Source organism: Aphanomyces astaci, assembly GCF_000520075.1.
Source record: "Aphanomyces astaci strain APO3 unplaced genomic scaffold supercont1.45, whole genome shotgun sequence".
Lineage (NCBI taxonomy): Eukaryota > Oomycota > Saprolegniomycetes > Saprolegniales > Verrucalvaceae > Aphanomyces > Aphanomyces astaci.
In genome coordinates, this window is record NW_009798308.1 from 43,781 (window position 1) to 68,246 (window position 24,466).

The 24,466-nt window shown below is 55.0% G+C and overlaps 8 protein-coding genes across 14 annotated transcripts; 6 read left to right on the forward strand and 2 right to left on the reverse strand.

Annotated features, from left to right (window-relative positions):
- The first annotated feature begins 17 nt into the window (after nucleotides 1-17).
- On the forward strand, nucleotides 18-1,183 carry H257_13051 (hypothetical protein). 5 transcript variants are annotated; one of them, XM_009840468.1, is made up of 5 exons: nucleotides 18-194; nucleotides 293-419; nucleotides 460-667; nucleotides 733-851; nucleotides 904-1,183. In XM_009840468.1, exons 1-5 carry the CDS (start codon nucleotides 140-142, stop codon nucleotides 1,022-1,024), a joined length of 630 nt encoding a protein of 209 aa, XP_009838770.1. In that variant the 5' UTR covers nucleotides 18-139; the 3' UTR covers nucleotides 1,025-1,183. The 5 variants fall into 5 exon arrangements, with proteins under 5 accessions (XP_009838770.1, XP_009838773.1, XP_009838771.1 ...); XM_009840472.1 differs by having other exon boundaries at nucleotides 31-194; nucleotides 723-851; XM_009840471.1 differs by having other exon boundaries at nucleotides 29-419; nucleotides 723-851.
- A 726-nt stretch (nucleotides 1,184-1,909) lies between these two features.
- Nucleotides 1,910-4,192, forward strand: H257_13052 (hypothetical protein). Its single transcript, XM_009840473.1, has 7 exons — nucleotides 1,910-2,784; nucleotides 2,834-2,899; nucleotides 2,949-3,082; nucleotides 3,133-3,364; nucleotides 3,418-3,604; nucleotides 3,651-3,830; nucleotides 3,892-4,192. The coding sequence occupies exons 1-7, from the start codon at nucleotides 1,953-1,955 to the stop codon at nucleotides 4,121-4,123; spliced, it is 1,863 nt and encodes a 620-aa protein (XP_009838775.1). The 5' UTR covers nucleotides 1,910-1,952; the 3' UTR covers nucleotides 4,124-4,192.
- H257_13053 (hypothetical protein) lies at nucleotides 3,808-4,547 on the reverse strand. Its single transcript, XM_009840474.1, has 2 exons — nucleotides 4,402-4,547; nucleotides 3,808-4,340 (listed from the first exon to the last, which is right to left on the reverse strand). Exons 1-2 carry the CDS (start codon nucleotides 4,487-4,489, stop codon nucleotides 4,198-4,200), a joined length of 231 nt encoding a protein of 76 aa, XP_009838776.1. The 5' UTR covers nucleotides 4,490-4,547; the 3' UTR covers nucleotides 3,808-4,197.
- Nucleotides 4,548-4,676: 129 nt separating this feature from the next.
- Nucleotides 4,677-8,189, forward strand: H257_13054. 2 transcript variants are annotated; one of them, XM_009840475.1, is made up of 12 exons: nucleotides 4,677-4,797; nucleotides 4,840-5,022; nucleotides 5,069-5,244; nucleotides 5,307-5,390; nucleotides 5,462-5,624; nucleotides 5,700-5,880; nucleotides 5,945-6,040; nucleotides 6,092-6,286; nucleotides 6,345-6,410; nucleotides 6,461-6,520; nucleotides 6,622-6,696; nucleotides 6,748-8,189. In XM_009840475.1, exons 1-12 carry the CDS (start codon nucleotides 4,685-4,687, stop codon nucleotides 6,853-6,855), a joined length of 1,500 nt encoding a protein of 499 aa, XP_009838777.1. In that variant the 5' UTR covers nucleotides 4,677-4,684; the 3' UTR covers nucleotides 6,856-8,189. The 2 variants fall into 2 exon arrangements, with proteins under 2 accessions (XP_009838777.1, XP_009838778.1); XM_009840476.1 differs by lacking the exons at nucleotides 6,622-6,696; nucleotides 6,748-8,189 and having other exon boundaries at nucleotides 6,461-6,577.
- On the reverse strand, nucleotides 6,814-13,179 carry H257_13055 (hypothetical protein). Its single transcript, XM_009840477.1, has one exon. It carries the CDS (start codon nucleotides 13,157-13,159, stop codon nucleotides 6,971-6,973), a length of 6,189 nt encoding a protein of 2,062 aa, XP_009838779.1. The 5' UTR covers nucleotides 13,160-13,179; the 3' UTR covers nucleotides 6,814-6,970.
- A 705-nt stretch (nucleotides 13,180-13,884) lies between these two features.
- H257_13056 (hypothetical protein) lies at nucleotides 13,885-16,205 on the forward strand. Its single transcript, XM_009840478.1, has one exon. The coding sequence runs from the start codon at nucleotides 13,909-13,911 to the stop codon at nucleotides 16,135-16,137; it is 2,229 nt and encodes a 742-aa protein (XP_009838780.1). The 5' UTR covers nucleotides 13,885-13,908; the 3' UTR covers nucleotides 16,138-16,205.
- Nucleotides 16,206-16,375: 170 nt separating this feature from the next.
- On the forward strand, nucleotides 16,376-21,386 carry H257_13057 (hypothetical protein). Its single transcript, XM_009840479.1, has one exon. It carries the CDS (start codon nucleotides 16,402-16,404, stop codon nucleotides 21,274-21,276), a length of 4,875 nt encoding a protein of 1,624 aa, XP_009838781.1. The 5' UTR covers nucleotides 16,376-16,401; the 3' UTR covers nucleotides 21,277-21,386.
- Nucleotides 21,387-21,543: 157 nt separating this feature from the next.
- Nucleotides 21,544-24,084, forward strand: H257_13058. 2 transcript variants are annotated; one of them, XM_009840480.1, is made up of 14 exons: nucleotides 21,544-21,759; nucleotides 21,816-21,962; nucleotides 22,016-22,054; nucleotides 22,108-22,220; nucleotides 22,275-22,458; nucleotides 22,516-22,665; nucleotides 22,712-22,762; nucleotides 22,814-22,903; nucleotides 22,961-23,386; nucleotides 23,437-23,475; nucleotides 23,525-23,626; nucleotides 23,685-23,774; nucleotides 23,824-23,901; nucleotides 23,965-24,084. In XM_009840480.1, the coding sequence occupies exons 1-14, from the start codon at nucleotides 21,574-21,576 to the stop codon at nucleotides 24,049-24,051; spliced, it is 1,782 nt and encodes a 593-aa protein (XP_009838782.1). In that variant the 5' UTR covers nucleotides 21,544-21,573; the 3' UTR covers nucleotides 24,052-24,084. The 2 variants fall into 2 exon arrangements, with proteins under 2 accessions (XP_009838782.1, XP_009838783.1); XM_009840481.1 differs by having other exon boundaries at nucleotides 23,437-23,626.
- Nucleotides 24,085-24,466: the final 382 nt, after the last annotated feature.

The following is a 24,466-nucleotide window of genomic DNA, read 5'->3' on the forward strand; positions in this document are numbered from 1 at the left end:
CAAAACCCATTGCTGATTGGCTACATCACTCAGGAAATGCCACCTGTCGCCGCGGCACTGCCGGCGGCGATCTTTGGATGGTATGCGAGCTCCGCCATGAGTGGAGTGACGTCCAAACAGATCCTTGGAGAGTACCCCCATGCGTTCATCCTCTCTGCATGTCAGTTCACTATCGCTTTCGGATGTCATGCATGGTACACGACATTGCTCCATCCCACATCCGTCTTTCAACGGCAGGAGAATCCACGTGCCCACACTTTGCTGGTGCTGTCAGCCTTAGCGTACTCCATAGGCGTCTGCAGCTTCAACGCGGGATTCTGGGCCATGCATGTCTCGATCAACGAAACGTTACGTGCCCTTGAACCACTTGTGAGCGTCGTCCTGGCCTCGACGTGTCTGCGCGACCCCCAACTCAGTCGGTGTGCACTATACCTCTTTAGTTGTCATGACGCCATGTAGACTTCGCCTTCTTGCTCTGGTTCCCATCGTCACGGGTGTATACCTGTCCGCGATCTCGAACGGCGCCTTCTCCATCGTTGGGATGATCATTACGATGGTCGCCAACATTGCGTTTCCTCTCCGCGCGGCCCTCGTCAAGCGCCTTCAGCCGTTCATGTCATTGCACGTGATGTTTTATTCCACTTTGTATTACGCCATGCTGCTCCAGGTACACACATCAACTGTACGTATTATCTCTACCAGGATCATGGAGGACTATGTAGTGGTTACTAGCTGGCCTGTGGAGCATCTTTGGCAGCCAACCAGCCAGTTCTCGATCAATCACCAGCGCCAACTTCAAGGAACTTGTCTTCGCTTTGGTCAATGGCGCCTTCTTTTACCTGTATCATTGGGTACCCCCCCCAGTTGCCTTGACTGTTGCATCTGAAACGCTGTTATTTCTAGTGCTCATTCGTGGTGCTGTCGTCAACGGACATGGTTTCGCACGCCGTTTGGAACGCCCTGCGCCGAGTCACGACCATTTTGTTCTCCGTGTGGTACTTTGGCCTGGCCCTGCATCGCATGAACGCGCTCGGGATGGTCGTGGCATGCACTGGCGCGTTGGTCTATGCTAAGACGTTGCGCTGGGAACGACAGACATCTCAATTGTTGGGGAGTCTTCTCAAGGAAACCCATCAGATTGTGTAAAGAATGCAGTGTGAATGCATGCCAACGTTTGTTCGAGTGAAAGGGGAGGGTTCTGCTCGACCCTAACTAGGCTTCCTGGTGTCGATGCCAAGGACCTGAGGAAACCTGGGACTGAACCAGCGACCATCGGTGTGTTCTTGTCATACTTAGATCAGGTGTAAAGTGATCTATAAGTAGACGCGCTCCCAACTGAGCCAAAAGAACTGGTCAATCTGGACATGAGATTGTACTACGAGAATGTGTACTCTCGACTGTTCGTACACATTGCCATATGCGAGAGCATCCTTTAGAGTCCTGCGCAAAAGCATCATCGTTATCTCCTCTGGTAGCCCCTTCTACTGTAGAGGATTCTGACACCACCACACGTCTCCTCTTGCAAAAGTTGGGATTGTGTCACACTGTTCGACAATCGCGAATCAGATCTCCTGTCACATTTCGAACCGAGGTGTTTTAAACACGTGTTTCAAACAGATCGACGGGCACTGCGTTTGGAGCGAAGCTGTACTAGTACATGACGTATACGAACGCGTAGCACACCCACAAGAGATGGGCAAGAGTGCCATGACCGCTCCCCGCTTTCCATAGCTCGCGGCGCAGAACTCGCGATGACCACCACCTGAGTGAGCGTCTTCAACGTTGTTTCAAACGGTGTGGACTGTCTCTCTTTCCAGCCAAACGGACTGCAGCCAATCAGATGTCGCTCGAGCGGCGACTGTTGCATTTTGGACCAATGGGAGAGCGGGGCGTTTAATCCACAAAACCGGCGGAAGAGAGAACATACGCTGCCGCGCGGCCTTGTCGACTGGATGAAGACCAAGGCCATGAACTACGAGACGGAGACGATTCACCATCACAATGAGACGCTGGGCGACTTGAATGCAGCACACGCATGCCCCAGTGGACGCATGAAGATGGAGGAGCTGTTCCGGCAATGGCTGTCGCTCGACACGACCAAGGACATGATCTGCACGTTGGTCGACGACGTCAAAAACGGGCGCGAAGTCGTCGTGCCGACACCAGGGGGTGTGTCCATTCTAGGGTCCGTGTCTCCGAGCAACAGCAGCCTCGCCGATCCGTGTCGGTCGCCAAAGCGACCACCCAACCACACACCAACCCATGTCCAGCACATTCGAAAAAAATCGCATGGGAACTCCGACGAGATGCATGTAGAGCTTCTGCAACCGTTGCACCTGTCCGTGACGTCACCTGAAGACTTGTCGGACGACACGTCGTCCCGCATCCCAAAGTTCTACTTCCCCAAGGAAGGCGGCCGCGGTCGAGGACGGGCGTACTCGCGTGACCAACTGAATCGGAAAGAGCGCGATATCGACGAACGGTTCCAGCTCGCCGGTGCAGGTCCGGAAGGTCTGAACGTGGACTCGTTCGTGTCGATCACGAAGGATCTGTGTGGGTTCCCAAGCTTCTTCAACCTCCCGCTCTTCCAGCGCATTCGATGCGTGGGTGGCAGCCCCAGCGCCGAGTTCGACCCGGCCACGACCTTTGTCACAAAGGAGATGTTCCAGACGTTCTGGACCGTCGAAATCGAACCGTACGACAACGTCGAGCGCTTTTTCCGCCTCGTCAAGCAACCCGCCCACGACTACATTGAGCACAGCGACTTTGCTCCGTTTCTGCATGGTAAGTGTGTGCACTGTACGAACTGGGACCGTTGACATTGCACACTTAGAACTGCTCAAGTACCACCCAGGGTTGGAATTCTTGTCTGGCACGCCCGAGTTCCAGGAGAAATACGGTACATATATATCTATGCTGTCGGGGCTCATGACGACGGGTGGACGTAGCGGCGACGGTGGCCGTGCGCATCTTTTACATGGTGGACAAGGACAGCAGCGGCCGCATCACGCTCCGGAAGCTCCGACGAAGCAACTTGGTGCACGCGTTCAACATTGTCGACGAAGAAGAGGACATCAACAAGGTACATTCACTCTTGGCAGAGTGTTGGTCTCACGTGGATATCTGCGACAGGTGAATGCGTACTTTTCGTACGAGCACTTTTACGTGCTGTACTGCAAGTTTTGGGAACTGGACACAGACCACGACTTCCTCCTGAGCCGGGACGACCTCATGCGATACGGGGGCCACGCGCTCACGCGGGTGATCGTGGACCGCATCTTTGACGCGGGACGGCGGCCATTTGCGCGCATTCAGTCGCTGTCCGTCGAGGACAAGACCAAGATGAGCTACGAAGACTTTATCTGTACGGTAGTGGACATGCCGGATGCTGTTGTTGACTGTGACGTGGTTTTGTAGACTTTATGCTATCCGAGGAAGACAAGGGCAACCCCGTGAGTCTGCGATACTGGTTTGAACTGATTGACCTCGACGACGACCATGTGATCCGCGCCGACGAGATGCGCATGTACTACAACCACCAGATCCACCGCATGGAGTGTCTCGGGCAGGAAGTGGTGCCGTTTGAGGACATTATGTGCCAAATGTAAGGCGACGGAGGCTGTGACGACGAAATGTGACACCGTGAGTAGGTCCGACCTGCTGCGCCCCGCCGTGGAAGGCGACTTCAAATTCCCCGACTTTGTGCGCCCCGAGAAGATCCGGCTCTCGGGCGTGTTCTTCAACGTGCTGTTCAACCTGAGCAAGTTTATCGAGTTTGAGGGCCGCGACCCGTTCTTGCTGCGCCAGCAAATGGCCGAACCAGAATTGACGTACGATTCTGTGACGACGTGGATATGTGTGATGCTGAACGGAGGGATGGATGGCTTGTAGAGATTGGGATCGGTTTGCACGGGCAGAGTACGCGCGGCTGGCCATGGAAGAGGAAGGCCGGGAGAATGAAAACACGATGGAGATTGACACGATGGACGGGTGGTACGACAGCCAGGACGACGTGGACGTGATGGAAGCGACCGACGCGGCCGCGGCGACGATGACGGCTGACACCAGTAGCAACGACACTAGCGGCAATGCCAGTAGAACAAGTGCGGAAGCGCCGTTTTAGGCGACAGCAGGACGGGAGACAGACCCGAGATAGAGTAATATGATTATCACGAACCCCGTGAGAACTCGAGCATGTCATTGTCCCTTGTTCTTGGCGGCGTTGCACACCCGAAGGAGGCGCACGATGTCCTGACACTTTGTCCAGTCGCGGTCGTACTCGCCCAAACACTCTTCGAGCTTGTAGTACTCTACGGCACACTTGTTGCGCTCGATCATCCCTGCGACAAGACGCATCCCAGCTCACTGCATCGAACAAGATGACGGGCGAGATGGCCGTACCTTCAATGTCGTCAAAGTCGCTCTTGCTTCCCAGGTGCACGGGCGCGGTGGCGGCAGTCGGTGGCAGCGGTGAAGAAGACCCTCCCATCGTCTGTGGCGTCGATCCAGTGTGTCGAAGTAAACCAATGAAGAATCGCACATTTATGCTGAAATACAATAGTATTATTATTCGCAGCGTTCATTTGAAAATTCACGAAAGTCAAATTAGGAACTGTTAGTTTCGGACTCAAATTCGGACTTTTTAGCTGTGCTGGCATTCTATTTTTAGCATCTGCCAATTGGCATGCAGCGGCGTGACACCTTGGGCAAGAAGGACAGCCATGACGGAAGCCCCACGATACGCCGCGTATCCACGGTCGTTCGGACAGTCAGTGCTGTCAACCGATTCAACGTTCTGTAGGTGGAGTTACCTTGATTTGCATTGACGAGTTCATCTAGTTTGAAGAAACGGATCAAACGCCGAGCTGGGTGGACGCGGAAGCAAGCCACACTGGACGACGTCACTCGACATTGCCAAACACACATGGAGCGTTTGGGAAGCTTACCCCCGATGAGCGCCGAGATCAAGCTCGATTCCATTGAAAAAGCAGTCAAAGCCAATCTCACGTTCAAAGGAGAATGGTACCAACCGCCGTCGTGCACCTCGTTCGTTCTCACCAATCCTTAGGACGACGTTCTACTGGAGCAAGTTTTTCTTTCGGTCACCCATCGTCGTGCACATGATTTCCGACTTGTTTTGGTGGGCCAGCTTGGAGTTCTTCAACCAATCCGACGGCAACGAACCACTGCCCGCCGACTGTTACGCCCATGTGGCCCAAGCTTACGTCGAGCACCAAGTCGCAAGTGCGTTGACTCATCCATTATGACCACTCTGTATGTGACGTGGGTTTGATGCTGCTGGCTAGTGCGCTACGGCAAACTGCTAACGAAGGTGCTGTACACAACGCTCCCCACGGGCGCCGCCGACGAATTCCTCGATTACTTTCCATGTATTTAATATGCTGGCCCTTGTCACAGCTAACTCTCCAACTCTTCTAATCATTCAAGCAATCACGACTAGATTGCGTGTCCCGCACCGTGTACAAAGCGATGCAGAAAGCATACCCGGACTTCATCGTTCAGATGCGGCACTCGTGCTCGCGACGGATGATCGACGCCATTTCCGAGTGGACGACCGGCGTCAAGACCAAGTGTGCGTCGTGGAGCGCGTGGCGTGCTGACATGTACATATATATCCCAATCATACCTAGTTCCTTGTCTTCCGTTATATTTGGACAAACAACCAATGACGTCTCTAGACAAAACCGAAAGCTCCGCCACGGTCCAAAGCCAAACTTGATAGTGCGCGACGTGCTGGACGAGTTTACGATGCAGGAAGAAGAGATCCCAAGCGACGACAGCAACGACGCCGACTTTTTGTCGGAAGACGAAGCCAGTAACGGCATGGCCGCGTACGACATGAACGACGACGCCGACTCGGTACGTCCGTAGCCATTGCATTCGACGGCATCTCTAGACAGCTCCACGTTGATATAAATTGTAGTCGGAGGAGATGGTGCACCAACGATTGCAGCTGCCGCCTGCCTCTGCACCTGGACGGTCCAAGGTGTCTCTGAAATTCAGCCCCTCCGTGGACAAGGTAACTAACTATATTGGGGAAGGCGTTTGTGAGTGTACAGTACCTTGGTAGATCATGCACATGTACAACTACACGGGATGCCAAGGGCGCAAGTTGGGATACACTATGACCGTGTCGGATGGATCGTGCAGCACGGTGCACCAGCACATTCAACAACACGAGAGTTACCTTCAGCACTCTGCCGAGTTGAGATCCAGTCGAAGCTTCGGCACGTTGTCGTCCATTGCGTCGGTGACCCTTGACAAGGCAAGATAGCAAGCCACCCATCCAAACATGTGTGGTTGTTCTGATGCAAATTGTACAGGAGTTGCCGTCAAAGGGCGACCACCCAGGACGATCGCGGCTAGGCCCGTGCGAGTTTGAGATCAAGGTAGAGTGGGTGTGTTGACATTTGAACAAGTCTTGAGACGATTGCCGTAGAATCCGGTGGCTGAGGCACGGGAACGTCGACTGGGTGAAGCAAAAACGAGGCAACATGAGGTACAGATTGATCCGTGAGTGGCTCAGTGGGTTGTGCTTGACATGGTGCTGTTTGTGGTGTATACTGAGTGTTTGAATGGGTACGACCGCTTTGAAAATAGCACGAGCACGAATATGTGGGAGACACGATTCTGTATCGACCGTCCGCAGCAGCATTGGGCCAGCGCCTGGGCCAAGTACTGTAACTGCTCCCATCCTTCGTCGTTCACACGTCGTTATAAACGTAGCAGCTCAAGTTGGGCAACCACCGACGACGAGGGCCTCCACAGCCGTCCTTGCTGCAGCCCATGAAGCAGCCGCATGACGAGACCAAGCCGCTTCGGAAAGACAGTTGACAACATTATTCGACCACTAGCTCAAATATATAAATTCTTATATATATATATCTATCTACTCGAAACGAATACACGATCGTATGTATCGCTCTCTATTCATGGTTTACGCGGCGGTTTAGTCTGTGTCGTGGGTGGACAGAATTTTCGACACGACGAAGCGTTGGCGCTTGAGCTGGGCGCGCACGTGACGTGGCATGTCTGGGATGAAGCTGTTGATCAGACCTTTCACTGCCAGCAAGACGGCGGTGAGCGTGAAGAAGAGGCCCATGGTGCTAAAGTACTGGTCGAACTTGGGCCACATGAGCAGGATGAGGTCGCCAAACTTGGACGTGGTGACGATGATCCACGAGTTGGTGACAATCGTGATGATTCCAAACACATCGAGCACCTTGACCCAGTGGCCGATCGTGGACGCGCCGCTGGGGCGCGGGCGGCGGCAGAACTTTGAGATCTTGGAGCCGTCGATGCGGATCTCAAAGATATTGTTGCAAAACGAAAACACGGGCGCGAGGGGGCACGCGAGCACAAAGAACGTCGAGTACCCAAATTGGATGATCATCTCCAAATAGTCCCAGAAAGTGCCGGCCCAGCCGTACTCTGGCATGAAGAACTGCGTCTCGACGGCGCTCACGACTTCATGGTCATCCGATTTCTTGACCCATTCGTGGCGAAAGTACTCGACGTTGGCCCAGAACAGCGGCATGATCACCTCTTGGCAGTTGCCAATCACGAGCTGCGACGCGTACACGTACGTAAGCGACACTTCTAATTCAGTCATGCAGTTGTTGTCCACGCACTCGTGCTCAAGGATCTTCTTGAGAAACGCCACGTAAAACAGCAACGCAAAGTTGTTGACAAACTGAAACACAATCGCTTTCGCGACAAAGTGGTTTTCATAGTCCGAGTCGGTCCGGTGGTTCTCAAAGTCGTTGAGCGAGTTGCACATGTAATTGTACACTTGCGACATCATAAAGATCTGCGCCACGTTGGCCAGCGACGCCAGCTGGGTCCCGATGTTGCCAAAGTACGGCACTTGAATGAACACACTGTGCTTGAACTCGTACCGGAGCACGAAGATCCCCGCTACGAACACGAGCACGACGCAAATGAGAATCGCGAGCACAAACCACGAAAACATGAGCCGCCACCGCCGCTGCTTGTCGCTGAAGTAGCGCATGCGGGCGCCAGTCACTGGGTCGCGCATGAGCATGCCTTGGAACTGCGGCCGCACCTGCTCTTCTTCGTGAAAGTCTGTCATCCCCCACCGCATGGAGAACACCCATTGCTTGCGGATCCAGTGCTTGAGGAATAGCGTCGCCCACACGACCATGAACACGCCGTAGATGGGCACCGCGAGCACCTTGACCCAGTTGAACCCTTCGGCAATCTCGGGCGGAAAGTACCGCTTTTGCAGCATCTGGGTCGCAAACACCCCCAGGCCCACCACCGCCGACAGCATTAGCCACGACGTGTAATGCCCCAAGTAGGCAAAGTACAAGCCGATTTTCACGCCAAAGTACGCCCGGATCTCTTCAATCGGCTGGTGGAGGCTCCACTTCCACTTTTTCCACAAGTCGGCCTTCATGTGGTCGTCGTGCAGGGGAAAGTACCCCTTGATCGCGCCGCTGAGAATCAACTTGTCCAAATGTAACCCCGCGCCCACTTCGTTGTTGGTGATGATGCTTTCGATCAGCGACAGCCGCTCGGTGCTATTGAACAGCTGCATGGGGCCATGTAGGGACGCAGTCTTGTTGTACCAGTGCTGCAGCTCCTTCTTGTCTTGGTACGCCATGTAAATGTGTTCATACGGTGCGTACCGGAACTTGGCCGTCAGGCCCTTGTACTTGGGGTCGGGGCTTTGCAGGTAAAACGGCGAGATGTCAATCATCGGGTTGGCAATCACCGCCTCGAGAAATAACTGGATCGTGGCGGCAACGGACAACGGCGGCGTGTCCATGATGAGTGTGCGTTGGCGCAGCTGGGGCAGCTCCAAGCTCACGTCTTGAATCATGAGGTGCATCAGGTGCAGTTCCGTGCGCAGCCATTCGTTGGGCTCCCCCAAGTCCCGAAGGCCCGCCACGTCGCGCTTTTCGAGCAAGGCTTCAATCGCCTTTAAGTCTGGCAGCGGCAGCGTCAGCGCCAGGACATGGCCCATCTTGATCAGCAGCGGAATCATCTTGGCGTAGCCTTGGGACAGCGCTTCCATGAGCTTTTGCAAGTCATGCTCAGGTAGCATGGGGCTGTTCGCCTTGCGACGCTTGGCTAGCGACGGGAGCAGGATGGGCAGCAGACTGATCTGCACGCCAATGTCCTTGCCCGCCTGCTGCAGCCCCGCCGAGATGTCGTCCAGCAAGCGCGGCGCGTTGAGCAGCAGTTCCACGAGCGATTCATCCTCGTCATGATGAATGATGAGCTTTTCAATCATGTCTGTCGATAGCGTGGTCAACTTGATCATGGAGCTGTGGCGTTGCGGGTCCACGCCAAGTGCTTTGTACATCGCTTTGATCTCCACGTCTTGCTTGATGAAATCGTCCAGCACCAAGTACAACTGGGTGAGCAGTTGGTCCCACGTCACCACGCACGCCGCCGACGCATCCACGACGTCGTCCGAGTCGGCTTTTTCCGTGAGCGCTTTGATTTCCACCAGCAACGTGTCGAGACGATGGACGGCCAACTCCGCCTCGATCGCCAGGACATGCTTGCGCACGCGCTGCCACACGGTGGTGACCGCACCTTGCGTCGCTTGGAACGCCATCTCGTCGGGGTTGAGCCGCAGCGGCATCTTGACGCGGTGGGCTTCCGCTTCTAAGCGCTGTTCGCTGGCGCGGACTTTGCACAGCACCATGGACGGAATGAACGAGCTCACTTTGGCCGTGGACTCGAAGAACTGCACTTGCAACCCAGCTTTGTGCAGCTTGAGAATCATGTCACGCATGCTCGCAACTTGCTCCACCTTGCCCGTGAGCGGATGCAGGTTGGGCGGCCGACGGACCTCGGGGTTGGGGAACACGATCGCGTAGTCCCATCCGTACCCTTCGTCCGCTTCCAGCTCTTCTTGAGACTTGGCAAACAGGATCGAGTGCATCGTCTTGTCCCACTGGTACCCCAGGTGCAGCACCTTGGAAATGTAGTACTCTTGGCGCTCGAGCTGAATCTGCACGCGCGTGGGGATGTCGTTGATGAAGAACCCCAGCACTTTGCCCATCGAGTACAGTCCCAGCACCAACCCGCCAATGCAAAGCGACCGCACCAGCACGTAGTAGTCGTTGTCTAGGTGCAAGTAGGCCAGCGTCCGCGCGGCCATCTCGGCCTTAGCCACGACCGACCACGAGTTGGTGACCACAGCCAACACACAAAACACTTCGAGGAACGCCGCCCATAGACGAATGTGCTGCGAACTGCGCGGCGCAAGTCGGCGGTATACGGTGACCAAGGACAGGCTGTGCGCTCGAATCGACACGAGGTTGTACAGAAACGCCAGGAGCGGCAAGTACGGACACGACACTACGAACAGCGTGGCATAGCCAAACTGCATCACCATGACAATGTAGTCTTGAAACAGTCCCTTCCATCCGTATTCTTTCAGCTGGTGCTGCACTTCCACGGGCAGGAGCTTGGGCTGGACAAGAGGAGGCAGCACAGCCGCGGCTTCGATGTCCCGGCTCACCGACTTGTCGTCGAGGGACAGGCTGGTCTGAAGCCGCGGTCGGTTGGCTTTCTTGTTCCGTCGCGGGACATTCGGCCCTCGCGGCATGCAACACAACGACCGGATCCATGGAAAGATCACATGCACCAATATGTGAAACAGCAGCTGGCATCCGTAAATGTACAGCATGTACTCGCTCAGCTCCTCGACGGCTTCGACGTCCGGGCCAGCAAAATCGCCGTCGATACCTTCCAAGTGTGGCTTGACGAACGCAATGTACATGATGCCTGCAAAGTTGTTGACGAGTTCAAAGACCACCCCCTTGAATATGAACGACTGCTGCGCCGACGTCTCGGTGTGGTGCACTTCGATGTCCGTCAAGAAGCTATTGACCCGCGCAAACAGGTTAGACCACACGCAAATGGCGAGAACATTCACGACGGCAACGATCTTCAGCTGGCCGCCATACGACAGCGAAATCGTTTGGTTGTCAAACAGCAGTGGCATGGCAAAGTCAAAGCGCTCGGGTGTGGCCTTGCTTATCCATCGGACGTAGAACAGACTGGCCTTGGTCGCCAACACCAGCAGCAGACACACGACCGTGATGACGAAGCAAAACACCCGGCGGAAAAAGATCATCGAGCCAAAGTGCGCGCTGGGCATGTGTCTGTTGATGGACTCGTCAAACTCGGGGCGGTCGTGGTCTTGCGCGTGAAAGTCCGTGAGTCCCCACTTCATGCCGAGCACGGCCAGCTTGCGCTTCCACATCTTCAAGAACAGTGTGGCCCACAACACCATCACAAACCCAAACACCCACACAAGGTACCGTTCCGACATGAAGTACAGCGAGATGCTAAAGATGGACGGGAAGAGCAGCCACCGCGTGATATGCGCCACGTACGCCAGGTACAGCGCCGCCTGTCCGCCAAAGTAGTCGCGGGTGGCTTCGATGGGCTGGTGCGTCAGCCACAGCGACGTGCTCCATGTGCTTTGACTGTCGCGGCAGTACTCGTCGTCATGCAAGGGGTAGAACGACGAAATGGCGCGGAATTGGACCAGCATGTCCAGGTCTAGCCCGGCGCCCGTCGCGCTGCGCACGATGCTTTCAATCAGTCGAATGCGCTTGATGCTGCAAAACAACGGCGTGCCGTACAGATTCTGCACGTTTTCCTGTGGCGTGTACGTCATGTGGATGTACTGGTACGGTTTATAACGGAACCGCTTGAACATCGCAAAGATTGCACTCAAGAGGGACGCAGGCGCCTCCTGGGCCGTCTTCGACGACGAAGTGCAGCCGCGGCTGCTGCTGCTGCTGCTGGTGGTCGGGCTTTGAACATCCGATGCTTCGAGGTCCATGTTTTCGAGCTCGCACATGTCAAACGTGTTGAACACGTCGAGTTCCCGACCAGCTTGAAACTGGATCTTCTTGTATGGCCGCCGCGCCACCTTGGACACTTTCTCGGGGGGCAGCGGCTCGTGGCCTTGCCGTTTGATTTCCGCGGCGCGGTCTTCGGGGTTTTCGATATGAAAGCGCACTTCGCCTTGCTTTGCCATACGTTCCAGCTTGTTCTCGACAAGGCCGATGGACATGTGGACCCGCGCCGCCTCTTCCTTGAGGCGCTCGGTCGAGGCAGACAGTTTGCAGTATACAAAGGGTGGAATGAACTGGTCCTTGGGCACGTCCACGTCGAGATTGGTGGACTTGGACAATTGCGTGTCGAGACCTGCTTGGCGCAGCTTGGTCAGCATGTCGTTCATGGTCGGGATGAACGGGTACTTGACTTGCTTGTCCTTCTTGTCCTTTTCGAACTCGGGGTTTGGAAACACGAGCACGAAGTCCCACTTGGTGTCGTCCATGCCGCGGTCGCGACGCCCGGCCTTGACGGACCTGCGCGCCGACGGCTGCTTGGGCGGCAGATTCGTGGAGGTACCGGACTTGTCCTCCCCAAGAAGTGGCTGCGCTGACGATCCTCCTCCGATCGACGGCGAAGTCGCTGTGGAGCCGTAGTCCCCGTCGTCGTGAAATGGCGTGCTCAAGAAGCGCTGCAACTCCCCACGATGGGACTTGTCGGCGCTCTTGGGTCGAGGCGCGAGACGGAATGTCTGACTCTTTTGCATCGACGGCATGGCGGAAAACTTGGAAATGCGAATGTCCGTTTGCGATCGGGAAAAATGCAGGCGGTCTCCGTTGGCAGCGACTTGAACTGGGATGGCGGGCGGCGGGACGATTGCCGCCACATCCGCCGTCGCACCAAGAAGTGGCGATGTGTCGTCTACATCATCGAGTGGCGCCGACAACACGAAGACATTTTCAACCACAAGACTGACGTCAACGGCCCCTCCAATGACAATAGCGTCAGCAATGGGAACAGACTGAGGTGACACCGATGGATCGATGGCGTCGACTGAGGGCGAGGCGTCTTTCTCCAAAGAGGCAACATCTACGGTCACGGACACTTCGTTCGAAGGACTTTGGTCCGCTGTCGACTCGCAGTCCACAACTGAGTGGTCTGTATGCTCAGAGCTGGTTGGACTGACCAGCGCGACCTCGTCTTGGTCGCCCACGTCATGAACTTCGTCAAGCAGGGCCGGTGTGGTGGGCACAGAAGTGTCGGACCACACAAGCGGCACCGCCGCGTCGTCTCCCTGCAGCATCATCACCAAGAAATCAACTTCACCAGAGAAGTCTTGATTGACATGTACATTTTAATCCCATTGGCTGCCAAAGTGCATATCAAAAGCAAGTATAACGTCACTTCGTCCTTTTGACGTACTTTCTCTTGATATTTGTATCACCTCTTATTTCGCTTCACCACCTAGAAGTAGATATCCCTACTTCTACGGCGGCAACATGCGCGCGGCCACAGCATTAAAGGGATCGACCACAACTGTAGAACTCGTCGTCCTGACTCCATCCACTGAGATCACGGCACTTGGATATATCGTTATGGCCCCATGTTGAGACGAAGGGACCAACAACAAGTGAAATTCGCCGCGAATCTGAACAGAAAATCCAGTTGCAAGGTCGTCGCACAAGCACATTCAGGAGACAATCACCCCCACCCGCTCAATCATCCTCCACCGACCTGTCACTTAGGTGGAGGTCCATCGCTATAAGTCGTAGACACGTCAATTCGCTCTCCATGTCATGTACTCGCGTACACCATCACATCCCCGGCCCGTCCGTCGTCCAAGATTTCCCACGCCCCTGTAACTTCAAGTTTTCAAACAAGGTTTGTACGGTTATACCCGTACAACGTACAATACCGTACGTACATTCACGTTTAAACGGTATATTTGTATAAGGTGGAATGTACGCCTATCGACCCGACGACAGAAAGGACGGGCACCAGTCACGACCGAGCATCATTTATTGACTTCACTTTTCGATTGTCCTGAGGTTGAGCATGTCGGTCAAGCAGAAGCTCGCGTACCAGAAGGAGAAGATCTTCGCGAACCGCGATTACGGCTCCATGCGACTTGACATCAACGACCCGAGCGTGCATTGGGATTACACCATCGCGTTCAAGACGACCAATGCCGAAGGGAAGCAACCTCCGATCTCCATGGAAGACATCCTCCGGCGCTTGCACGCCCAAGGGTTGCAGTTCCGCTTGTACTACTCGTCTACCCGCGACATTGTTTTCTGCGAAATCCGTTGCCACTATCAGCGCTTGAAGATCGAAGCCGATCGCATCGACATGCCCGTGTTGCTGGAACCGTCGGAATTGCAAGCGACGGCCGAGCGTGGTTTCGAGGACTTGGGCATCAACCCGTTCCCCATCTCGGACGTGAAGAAGATCTACGACTTTGCACCGTACGAATACATCCACGCGTCGTTCGAAGACGACGACGACAAGCAGTACTTGTTTGCCAAGCGCAACTTGGACGGGACGGTTTTTTCCCCTGTGAAGCGCATGAAATTGATTGAAAGCATCATCATCTCCAAGGAGTGCTGCGACTTGGACTTGGACAAGTTGATCTTGAACGGATCGATTTTGGCGTGCTATCCTCTGCATAACGACGAAGAAGTGAAAATCCTCGCACGCGACTGGATTCCCGCCTTCCGCATGCCGTGGAATCAACCCTTCGACAACATCCGCGAATATTTTGGGGAACGCATCGCATTCTACTTTGTGTACTTGGGCCACTACACGACATTTATGTTGTACGCCGCGATCTTCGGCGTGCTTGTGTTTACCGCACAACTGTTTATCAAGGACACCCGCACGACGCTTGCTTCGGGAGAAGTGCTCGTCGTGTCGCACATCCCGTACTTGGTCCCTGCGTTTGGTTTGTTCATGTGCATATGGTCCACCTTATTTTTGGAAACGTGGAAGCGCGAACAAAACGTGTGGGCGATGAAGTGGGGCATGTCCGACCTGGCCGACGACGAGAACACTCGTCCTCAGTTCACTGGCGAGCCCTTCGCGAGCCCCATCAACGGCGTCACATCCCTCTACTTCCCCCCCACGAAGAAGTACACGCGCGTGGCCATGTCTTGGAGCGTGCTGCTCTTGTTGATCTCGATTGTGTTCCTCTTGGTCGGGGGTATTTTCCGCCTGCGGTACGTCTGGACGCACGACGCCGCGTTGAAGCTGCCTGGCGTGTTGTCGCACATCCCCGTGGGGTCGGTCTTGGCGTCAGTGGCGAACGTGGTTCAAATCACGATCATGGGCAAGATCTACTACAAGACGTTTTACTCGTTCAACGAGTACGAGAACCACGAGACCGACTCGCAGTACGAAGCGTCGCTCGTGGTCAAGACGTTCGTGTTCAACTTCGTCAACAACTTTGCCGCGTTGTTCTACACAGCGTTCTTGAAGGAGTCCTTCGAAGGCGAGTGCAAGGACAGCGACTGCCTCGGCGAACTCGCGTACTGCTTGGCCCTTGTGTTTGGCATCCAACTGGTCGTGGGCAACGTGCGTGAGATTCTGCTTCCCCGCATCTTTGCATGGTTGAACAAGCGCAGCATCGTCAAGGGTCACGCCGTGACTGAAGCCCTCTCGGACGCGGAAAAGCAGTTTTATCTCTCGACGTACGAATGGAGCGGCACGTTCGACGACTACACGGAGATGATCACCCAATTCGGGTACTGCTCGTTGTTCGTGGTGTCATTTCCGCTCACGCCCGTGTTGGCGTTGGTCAACAACTACATTGAAATCCGCGTCGACGGGTTCCGCCTCTTGTTTGAGAACCGCCGGTCGCGTCCTCGCAGCGCCGGTAGCATCGGCATGTGGCTTCAAATCGTCGAGTGGTGCACCACCATCGCCATCTTCACCAACGCGTACGTGGTCGTGTGGACGTCCAACACGTTCGATTTCCTCAAGGACACGGCCCTGTTCACAGACCCTGACGTCCTCGACGAGTACGCCAAGGCACAGCAGGCCATTGCCATCGACGAGTACGCCAAGGTGCAAAAGCTCATTGCGTTCGTCACGTTTGTCGCCGTCATGATGGTCATCCGATTCTTCCTCTCCCAAGTCATCCCGGACGTACCGGCGTCCGTGTCGGCCCAGCTCAAGCGCCAGCAGTTTTTCAACAACAAGGCCATCTTCCGCTTGCCCGACGACGTCGTGAGCAAGTTCGTGGCCAACAAGGAGGACACGTTCGACATGACTATTAACGACAACTAAACACCCACGCATTGCTGTCACGATGTAAATAATACTAAGTCAATATGTGGACTGATTATTATTGTGGATTCACGGTTGTCACATTATTATTGTTCATGAGCAGCGAAAAAGGGCATTTGGACCTACATTCCCCACTCACCTCGTTTTGATTGGCTGTTTGATGGCTTTCATCCGGATAATTGGAAACATGCAGTTCTTATTCGCTCAAGTTCCGGACGGCTTCGTGACACTCTTTGACTTACTGACTACCGGGTAACGAGCCCGATGCCGCACCGGGAAGAGCAGGTCCCCCTTGTGGTCAACCAGTCCTCCACAGTGTCAAAGGCACCCAACGAAGGGTACGGCTCTGGTCCACCTGATTCGTTGGCTGTCAAGATCACAGACACGGCGACGTTGTCGCCGTCGCTGCATGTGTCGTACGACTATGTCCTAGCGTTTCCTCACGATGCGCCATTCAACGCATCCATTTCCAAGCCTGACATTGTCCATCGACTGCATCTCGCTGGTCTCACAACCGAAGAAGTTGTTTCCAAGTCGGCGGTGTTTTGCAAGGTCCGCGCGAACGTCACGCGCCTTCAAAAGGAAGCGGCGCGTGTGAACCTTCCCGTGCTTGTTGACGACGTCGTGTTGGCCGAAGTGGCGAAAACGGGTCTCCAAGCCTTCCACATCGAGTCGTTTGAGGTCGAGAACCCGCCGCGGCAATGGCTGGACTTGTTTCGTCGACCCATCTATCCACCGTACAGTCACATTTACATGCCATACGCAAAAGAGTCAGACCAGTCGATCTACGCTTCTCACGACGGCGCATTCTTCTCGAGCATTCATCGCATGCAGCTCATCGAGAGCATCCTCACCAACGTCAACGGCGGCGGCGCCGGCCTTGACCTCGACCTGCTCACGTCGGAAGGCGTGGTCATTGCTGCGTATCCATTGCACTGCGACTCGCAAAGGCTCACGTTGCAAAAGACGTGGATGGCATGGTGTTATCCGCCATGGCAGCAGCCACTCCAGGGCATCCGCGACTACTTTGGCCCCAAAGTCGCCTTGTACTTTGCCTTCCTCGGCCACTTCACGACGTACGTGCTGTGGGCGGCACTCGTCGGACTCGCCATCACGACGCTGCAGATCGCGCCGTCCAAAGTTTCCATGTACGTCGAGGCGTCTGCGCTCACGTACGTCCTTCCCATCTTTGGCGTGGCCATGATGCTATGGGCGTGCTTCTTCCTCAAGCACTGGAAGCGGCGCAACGCCGTCTTGGCCTTAGAGTGGGGCATGTCGGACCTAGACAAACACACCCACGACATGGTGCTGTTTCGAAATCGCCCGAATTCCCGCGTCGATGCCGTGCTGCGCGTGGGCGGGTCGTGGCTCGTGCTCGTGGTGTTGATGGAGGCGATCGTGCTGGCCGTGGGCGCCGTCGCGCGGCTGTATGTGTCGCCGACGTGGGGCTACGCGCAAGGCAACATGACGCTCTTGGCGGGGTTGATCGTAGCGCAGATTGTGGCACTGTCGACGGTCTTTCAATGGTTGTGCGTTAAACTCAACGAGTACGAGAACCACCCGACGGCGTCTGCGTACGAGCGGTCGTTTGTGCTCAAACTGGTGCTCTTTGAAGGCGTAAATCACTTTGCAGCATTGGTGTACTTTGCCTTTTACGTACCGATGAACCCCCCCGACTTCGCATGGCTCGTGTACAAAGTGTATGGCGCGTATATTGTCGTGTACCACTGTCAGCGCGTACTATCCCGACGTCGGAACAACCAGCACCACCCTCGGAATGAAAGCGGCGACGATACTGACGACGACATGGAAGGACAGTTTGCCCTGGCCGAGTATGGTTGGAAGGACAGTATGTTGGACCACTTGAGGCTCGTCGTGCACTTTGCCTTTGTGACCGTGTTTGCCGTGTTGTGCCCGCTCAACCCGTTTCTATCGCTCGTGCATTACTCGCTCGAGCTGCGATTCAACGGCGCCAAGCTGCTCACGTCGTGCCGCCGTCCTCGTCCGCGCGGCGCTGAAAACTTGGGCATCTGGTACGTTGTCCTGCACTGGGTGCTCAACGTCGCCGTGGTCACCAACGCGTGGCTGCTCGTGTCCTTGTACCCGACCCAACCCCCCACGACCCCGGCGCCGCCTGGACCCGCCTCGCTGGCCGCCATCTCGTCCCAGCACGTGGTGCTGTCGTTGATCCTGTGCCTCGTCGTGTGTCGCATGCTCGTGATCGTGGGGTACCAAGACACGCCGTCGCGCATTCGGCTGCAACTGGAACGCCAGGCGTACTACGTAGCTAAACTGTACCACAAGGCGTTTGGATGGCCCGGGCACATGGCCGCCAACACGTCAACCCTGGCGTTCGAGTATTGCCTCGCATTTCCCAACCCCGAAGCCCTCCCCAAGAAGTCCCATTCTCGTCCGACATCCCCCAAGCCGGCGCTGTCAACGGTGCTGGACGCTCTCAAGAAGGCCAACCTCGCGTTCAATGTGTACCCGTCGGCGGCCAAATCGTCCACGTACTTGTCGTCGTTCATTTTCTGCGAAGTGCGGGCCACGGAGAGCCAGCTGCAGCAGGAAGCGGTGCGGATGCAGCTGCCCATGCTTCTGGACGAGATCATGCTCAAGGAGTTGGCTCACGAAGGGGTGTTCCATGCGCTGCACAAGGGCATGGTGGACGTTGTGGACCGCACGCGGATCGAAGCTACGAGGGTCAACTTGTTGCTACTGCTGGAGAATATGCTCACGCAGCGGGTGTTTCACAGCAACGACTACACGAACGTCGAGATGGCGGACAAGCTCGAGAAGTTGCTGGCCGCGTTGCACAACCGCGAGCCGCGCACGCACGTGTCGTTGGCCCACGTGCTCGCGAATTTCAAAGAGTTGATTGAAGTGGACATTGAAGGCGAACAATTCCGACAGCTAGATGTGCCGCAAACGCTACTGAACCGCATCGAAACGTACTTGAGCACGGGCGACGCACAGCCGACTACACCCACGTCGGATGTACACCCAAACAACGCGTTGAGCTACGCCAACAAGAACTTTGACAAGTTGCTCAGTCAAATGGTGGCCTCGCTCCACGAACGCCCGCTCAATACATTGTACATGGCGCAAAAGACTTGGAAGTACGGGCTGGAAAAGGTGCTGTGGTGCATCGAAGAGCTACTGAAACACTCGGACGTGTCGGTGTTCGAACTGTCGTCGTCGTCGCCGTTGAAATGGCTCTCGATGCAGCAATACCTCGACAGCTTCGACTCGGAAGTCGTGTACCCGCACCTGAACAGTCTTCTCGTCGAGTGCATGTCCCTCCTCGAAACCCCCGGCGCGAGTCCGTACAAGGCGTACCAGGAATTCCGCGCCAAGCATCCCCACTCCAAAGTGCTGGAGCTCGTCACGTCGCTCGAAGCGTCGATCATTGCCAACCCAGACGTGGACATTGCTCCGTTTTACCTCGGGAATCCGGACCCCAAGTACAACTTGCTCGCCAAGCGGTTCAAGTATCGACCGTATCAGTACCTGCATATGCCATACCGTCGCCAGCTGGGCAAGTGGCAGGAAGTTTATGCGACACCGTCGTCGTCGTCGTGCTTTAGTCCGGTGCAGCGCGTTCAGATTCTGGACAGTCTGCTGCAGCGTCACATCCACACGGACGCGTTGCTGGCCCAACGCGTGCTTGAATCCGCGTTCCCGCTTCATGACAAGACAGAACACGACTTGCTCAAGAACGCGTGGGTGCCGTGGACGTTGTCGCAGCCCCTCGACCGCATCCACCGCTACTTTGGCTCGAACGTGGCCATGTACTTTGCCCATTTGGGACATGCGACCAAGTGGCTGACGTTCGCCATGCTCGCGGGGGTGCTTTTCTTCGTGTGGCAGCAGTCTAAGTACTCGGTGGGCAATGCTGCCCAGGTGTGGGTCGTGCCCGGGTTTGGTGTGCTCATGGTGCTGTGGGCTACGCTCTGGCTCAAGCATTGGACACGCGTCACGTCCATATTGAAACTGCAGTGGGGACTGTACTCGACGGCATCGTCGCCGCAGCCTCAACAGGTTCGAGCCGTGTACACTGGCGACTTTATCCGCAACCCCATCACTGGCCAAAAGGTCAAGTACTTTCAAAGGAACGCCCGGGTCGTGCGATGGGTGGTCGGGTGGGGGGTGCTGCTCCTTGTGGCCGCGGTGGCCTTGAGTGTCCAAGCCCTCATCTTGTACGTGCAGGCCACCACATCCCGCGGGACTAGCGTCGGCATCGCGTTCGCTCTAGGGCTGTGCATTGTCGGCATGAAGCACATGTTCAATGCAGCGATCGTCCTGCTGATCGAGTACGAGAACCACCGCACCGAAGTCACCTACCAAGGGGCGTACGTGCTCAAGGCGGGGGTGTTCCACGCCTTCAACAGCTACGCGTCACTCGTGTACATGCTTTCACAGACCCAGTTACGCCACATCAACTCGTTGTACGTGATCTACGGCATGGAAGTGGCCGTCACCCACGTCATTCGCGTCGTCCGCCTGGTCACGCAACCAGCTGCGATGGCCACGGGCGAGCAGCAGTTCTACCAGGGCGACGCCAACTGGCAAGCGAGTATGGAAAACCACATCGACCTGGTCATTCGGTTTGGGTACATGCTGGGCGGGGTCGTGGTGTGTCCACTGGCCCCGGCGGTGTCTTTTCTGGACCACATCATGTCCCTGCGACTGCAAGCCACGCAACTCATGAGCATCACCCGCCGCCCTCGCCCCGCCGTCATCATATCCACCTGGTACTCGACCATGATGAGCATCGTGTTGGTGGGGGCGATCGTGTCCAACAGCTACTTGGTGGTGTTTGTGGTCGAGACATTTGGTCCTGCCTCCATCGTGTCCACGTTCGACGGATTCTGCGGCGTGCTCCTGGCGATGGTGGCCGCGCGCTCCGTGCTTAATTCGGTGTTCAACGACGTCCCGACCCGCGTGAACTCGCAGTTGGAGAGACAAGCGTTTTTGGTCGAATCGATCCTCAACGAGCAGCCCCCGGTCCCTTTGGCCACCATGGCGACTCACTCTGCACCAATGCGACCGACCAGCGTCAGTTTGCAAAGCGATTACAGCATGTTGAGCCAAGACGACGATTTCGACGACGAAGTTGAAGCTGAAGGCTTTGTGTGAACACAAATATGACGTGTACTACTACTGTATTTCCCGCTTCGTTATTCGATACAGTACTCCTCTATGTCCAAATGCGTCAACCGATAGACGGTTGAGTACAGGATGCTGACCAGAAAATTCAAAGAATTCAACTATTCGGACCAAGGGTGCTGATTGGACCATGAATGTAACGCTTCTTCAAAATTCAGCCAATGGCATCGAGGAAACTGAGCTTTGCGCTATAAATAGAATTCCTTAAACCGCCCACTGCAAAGGAAACTACGAAGGTCGCCACAATTACAAAAGTAAATCGTGGTGATGGAGGCGATTAGCGAGGACGTGGTCGACGAGACCCATGGAGGCGTGCAGGCGAGTAGCAGCAGCGCAGCATCGATTGAAGTCACGACCCCGAGAGGAACCAAGCGCAGCGCGAGCCACCGTCGAGTGCGGTCGATTGTGGTGGGCGGGCCTATCGAGTTGAACAAGATCAAGAAAGAGCAAGAAGTATGAACCATGTCATATTGTTCCAACACTGCAGCATCATTGATATGTGCGTGTAGGTCGAAACGCTTCACAGCGAACTGGAGAAACAACACAAAGCGCTGGAAGTGTCGTTGGAAGAAACCCAGTTGGCTGCTCGCATCGGACAATCGTTGTTGCTTCAAAACCAGCAACTCGACTACGAAATGGAATCCAAACTGACGGCCGTACGATTGAACCTTGACCGTGCATTCGTTTGTATGTAACACGACAATTGTAGTTGAAACAACGAAGCGACGACGCCGAAGGGCAAGTCAAGGTATGTCGATCGTTCACACATGTCAGCCAGAATTGTTCATGCCATTTGCACAGATTTTGGAGCAAAAGTTGCAAGACATGATGTTGTTGCACCGGGAAATGGACATTAACCACACCAAACTCGTGCGAGAAAACGATTTGTTGGTGTATGAGCTGTCACAAGCCAAGTACGTGCATACCACCGGAACAGTTTCAGTTGAAACCACCAACGATTCAACTAGGATCACAATCAAACCATTGAAAGACGAGCTGGTGAAAACCAAGGACGAACTCAATACCGCCCAATTGAGTGCCTTGCGGTCGGCCGCAGACGCCACGGAATTGCAAACAAGGCACGATACGTTGAAGCAACGCTACATCATGTTGGAGTCGGAAAACGAATCGCTGGAGGCACAATTGATTGACGTATGTTTGGTGTATACGAAGTTATTACGAGTGGCACTGATGAGTTTGTTTGAGCAGCTTCGCGGCAATTCGCACGAGAACGACCTGCGCATTGATCAATTGGTCGAGGCGCTCGCCAACACGACTCAAAACTACGACCAAGTGCAAAGTCAATTTGACTTTCTCAGCGACAAACACGCAGAAACGTCCCAGCTGTTGCAAGCTCTGGTACTACTTTGCAACACCTCATTTGATACATTGACATGCCGCATAGACAATCCAGCACGAAGCCGTTCGTGAAGAAGCGTCGACTGCAATTCAGCAGGTACTTACCGGTCCACGAGAATCTTCAATCGTTGACTGGAACAACGACCAGGTCGCTGTCCTCACGGCTGACGTTGAAAGCATTTCGGAATTGCTCGAACACGAGCGCCAGGTGGCCCAAGATTTGCTGCTAAAGCACAACGTACGGAGGCTGCAATGTGCTTTACGGTCTCGTTTTTTAACCATGTGTCAAAATTAGGAGCTTGTCGAGAGCATTGCCAATGGCAACCCATCGCCCCTCAATCCAAACAGCAGCCACCGTCGCCAGTCCAGCGAGTTTTCCGTGTCGAATCCGACCTCCCCCCTCTACGCCCGGTCCGATTCTTATCATCAATCGACGACCCTGCCATCGTCGTTCTTGCGCCAATTACACCAAAGCATGGATGGCCAAGACGGCGGCAACCCCACCGGCTTTGACTGCACGACCATGTTACACCAGGAATCTGCTCAGGAGAAACGCCGGGCCGAGGTGCTGAAACGAGGGTCGCTCTTCCACGAACTGTCGAGGGAACTCGAGAAGGAGTTTATGAAGGCCAAGCAAGCGCCGTTGCCCCTCCCCCCCCCTCCATCGTCGTGCTCGAATTGCACAGTGCTGATGGAACGGGAGGCGGCCCTTGCTCAACAGGTACATCAACCCCCGTTATAGACGTCAGCGTCGTGATGACTTGTATGCAGGTGGCCTCCATGACGCTGGAGATGCAGCATCTTCGCGAGGTACTTCCGTCCAAACGATATTGGTTTGAGTGGACATGGGCATTTGCAGACTGCTGGACGCGCGTCACCCGTCAAGCCCGTGCGACGACCAAGTGCATCGTGCACCACATGCTCACTGCTCCTGCACCGGGAGGCAGAACAGGCGCAACACGTATGCCACGAATTTGGCTTTCGTCTCAGCGCGCGAGAAATACTGACCGACTGATTAGATGGCGACATTGCACCAGGAGATCCATCGATTGAACGCTCTGGTCGCGTCCAAACCCGAGCCATTGCCAGAAGAAAACTTGCTCAAAGAAGTACGACCCATATTGGATCTTATTAAGCTGAAAATGACGTTGTGGGCAGTTCTTTGTGTTGACGGCGGCCGCCATCAAAATTGCCGGCGCGGGTATCCAGAACGACCGGTGCAACATTGCGAACGAGGTGATGTTGTGTGCATTTGCTAGAAACAAATATCAGATCAAGCCTGACGATCTTGGGCTGCAGGTTTTGTTTGACCAAGCAATGGCCGAAGACATGACATTTGACAAATTCCACGACTGGATCTTCGCTCGCTTGGAGTCGCCACCTTAACCACTCGATAATTCCACGCATTTACCTCCACAAGTCGAGATTTCTCGCACTACAGCGCCACTTCACGAAACGCTGCATTACTTAAAGCAACAGACCGTACGCAGATTGCTTACACCAATAAAGTTGTACCACCCCAGCGTCGAGAGCGCACAATTATTCGTGCCACGTATCCATCAATACATTAGGTTGTTCCTCCGTACTTGTAGTTCTTGTCTTGGGCTTGCATTTTTGTGGCGGGACTAAATTAAAGTTTTCTTCATTTTTCAACACATCGGGCACATACACCATCACAAAAGTCAAGCGCACAAGTTCAACGATGAGCTCAAAGGAATGCGATTCTATTTGTCTTAAGCAACATGATTGCCCACAACGATTGTCTGGAAGGACAGGAGCGAATGTTGATGAAATTTGTCCA

Bases quoted from the DNA above. Each gene is read 5' to 3' on its own strand.
- H257_13058 (XM_009840480.1), top strand. From the start codon at position 21,574: ATGGAGGCGATTAGCGAGGACGTGGTCGACGAGACCCATGGAGGCGTG. The intron at 22,055-22,107 runs GTATGTCGATCG...CCATTTGCACAG, and splicing joins ACGCCGAAGGGCAAGTCAAG to ATTTTGGAGCAAAAGTTGCA. The intron at 22,904-22,960 runs GTACGGAGGCTG...TGTCAAAATTAG, and splicing joins ATTTGCTGCTAAAGCACAAC to GAGCTTGTCGAGAGCATTGC.
- H257_13055 (XM_009840477.1), bottom strand. From the start codon at position 13,159: ATGATGCTGCAGGGAGACGACGCGGCGGTGCCGCTTGTGTGGTCCGAC.
- H257_13057 (XM_009840479.1), top strand. From the start codon at position 16,402: ATGCCGCACCGGGAAGAGCAGGTCCCCCTTGTGGTCAACCAGTCCTCC.
- H257_13056 (XM_009840478.1), top strand. From the start codon at position 13,909: ATGTCGGTCAAGCAGAAGCTCGCGTACCAGAAGGAGAAGATCTTCGCG.
- H257_13054 (XM_009840475.1), top strand. From the start codon at position 4,685: ATGCAGCGGCGTGACACCTTGGGCAAGAAGGACAGCCATGACGGAAGC. The intron at 5,881-5,944 runs GTACGTCCGTAG...TATAAATTGTAG, and splicing joins TGAACGACGACGCCGACTCG to TCGGAGGAGATGGTGCACCA. The intron at 6,697-6,747 runs GTACTGTAACTG...TTATAAACGTAG, and splicing joins TGGGCCAGCGCCTGGGCCAA to CAGCTCAAGTTGGGCAACCA.
- H257_13053 (XM_009840474.1), bottom strand. From the start codon at position 4,489: ATGGGAGGGTCTTCTTCACCGCTGCCACCGACTGCCGCCACCGCGCCC. The intron at 4,341-4,401 runs GTACGGCCATCT...GTCTTGTCGCAG, and splicing joins CGACTTTGACGACATTGAAG to GGATGATCGAGCGCAACAAG.
- H257_13052 (XM_009840473.1), top strand. From the start codon at position 1,953: ATGAAGACCAAGGCCATGAACTACGAGACGGAGACGATTCACCATCAC. The intron at 3,083-3,132 runs GTACATTCACTC...TATCTGCGACAG, and splicing joins AAGAAGAGGACATCAACAAG to GTGAATGCGTACTTTTCGTA. The intron at 3,831-3,891 runs GTACGATTCTGT...GATGGCTTGTAG, and splicing joins ATGGCCGAACCAGAATTGAC to AGATTGGGATCGGTTTGCAC.
- H257_13051 (XM_009840471.1), top strand. From the start codon at position 37: ATGCCACCTGTCGCCGCGGCACTGCCGGCGGCGATCTTTGGATGGTAT. The intron at 420-459 runs GTGTGCACTATA...GACGCCATGTAG, and splicing joins CGCGACCCCCAACTCAGTCG to ACTTCGCCTTCTTGCTCTGG. The intron at 852-903 runs GTACCCCCCCCA...TGTTATTTCTAG, and splicing joins TCTTTTACCTGTATCATTGG to TGCTCATTCGTGGTGCTGTC.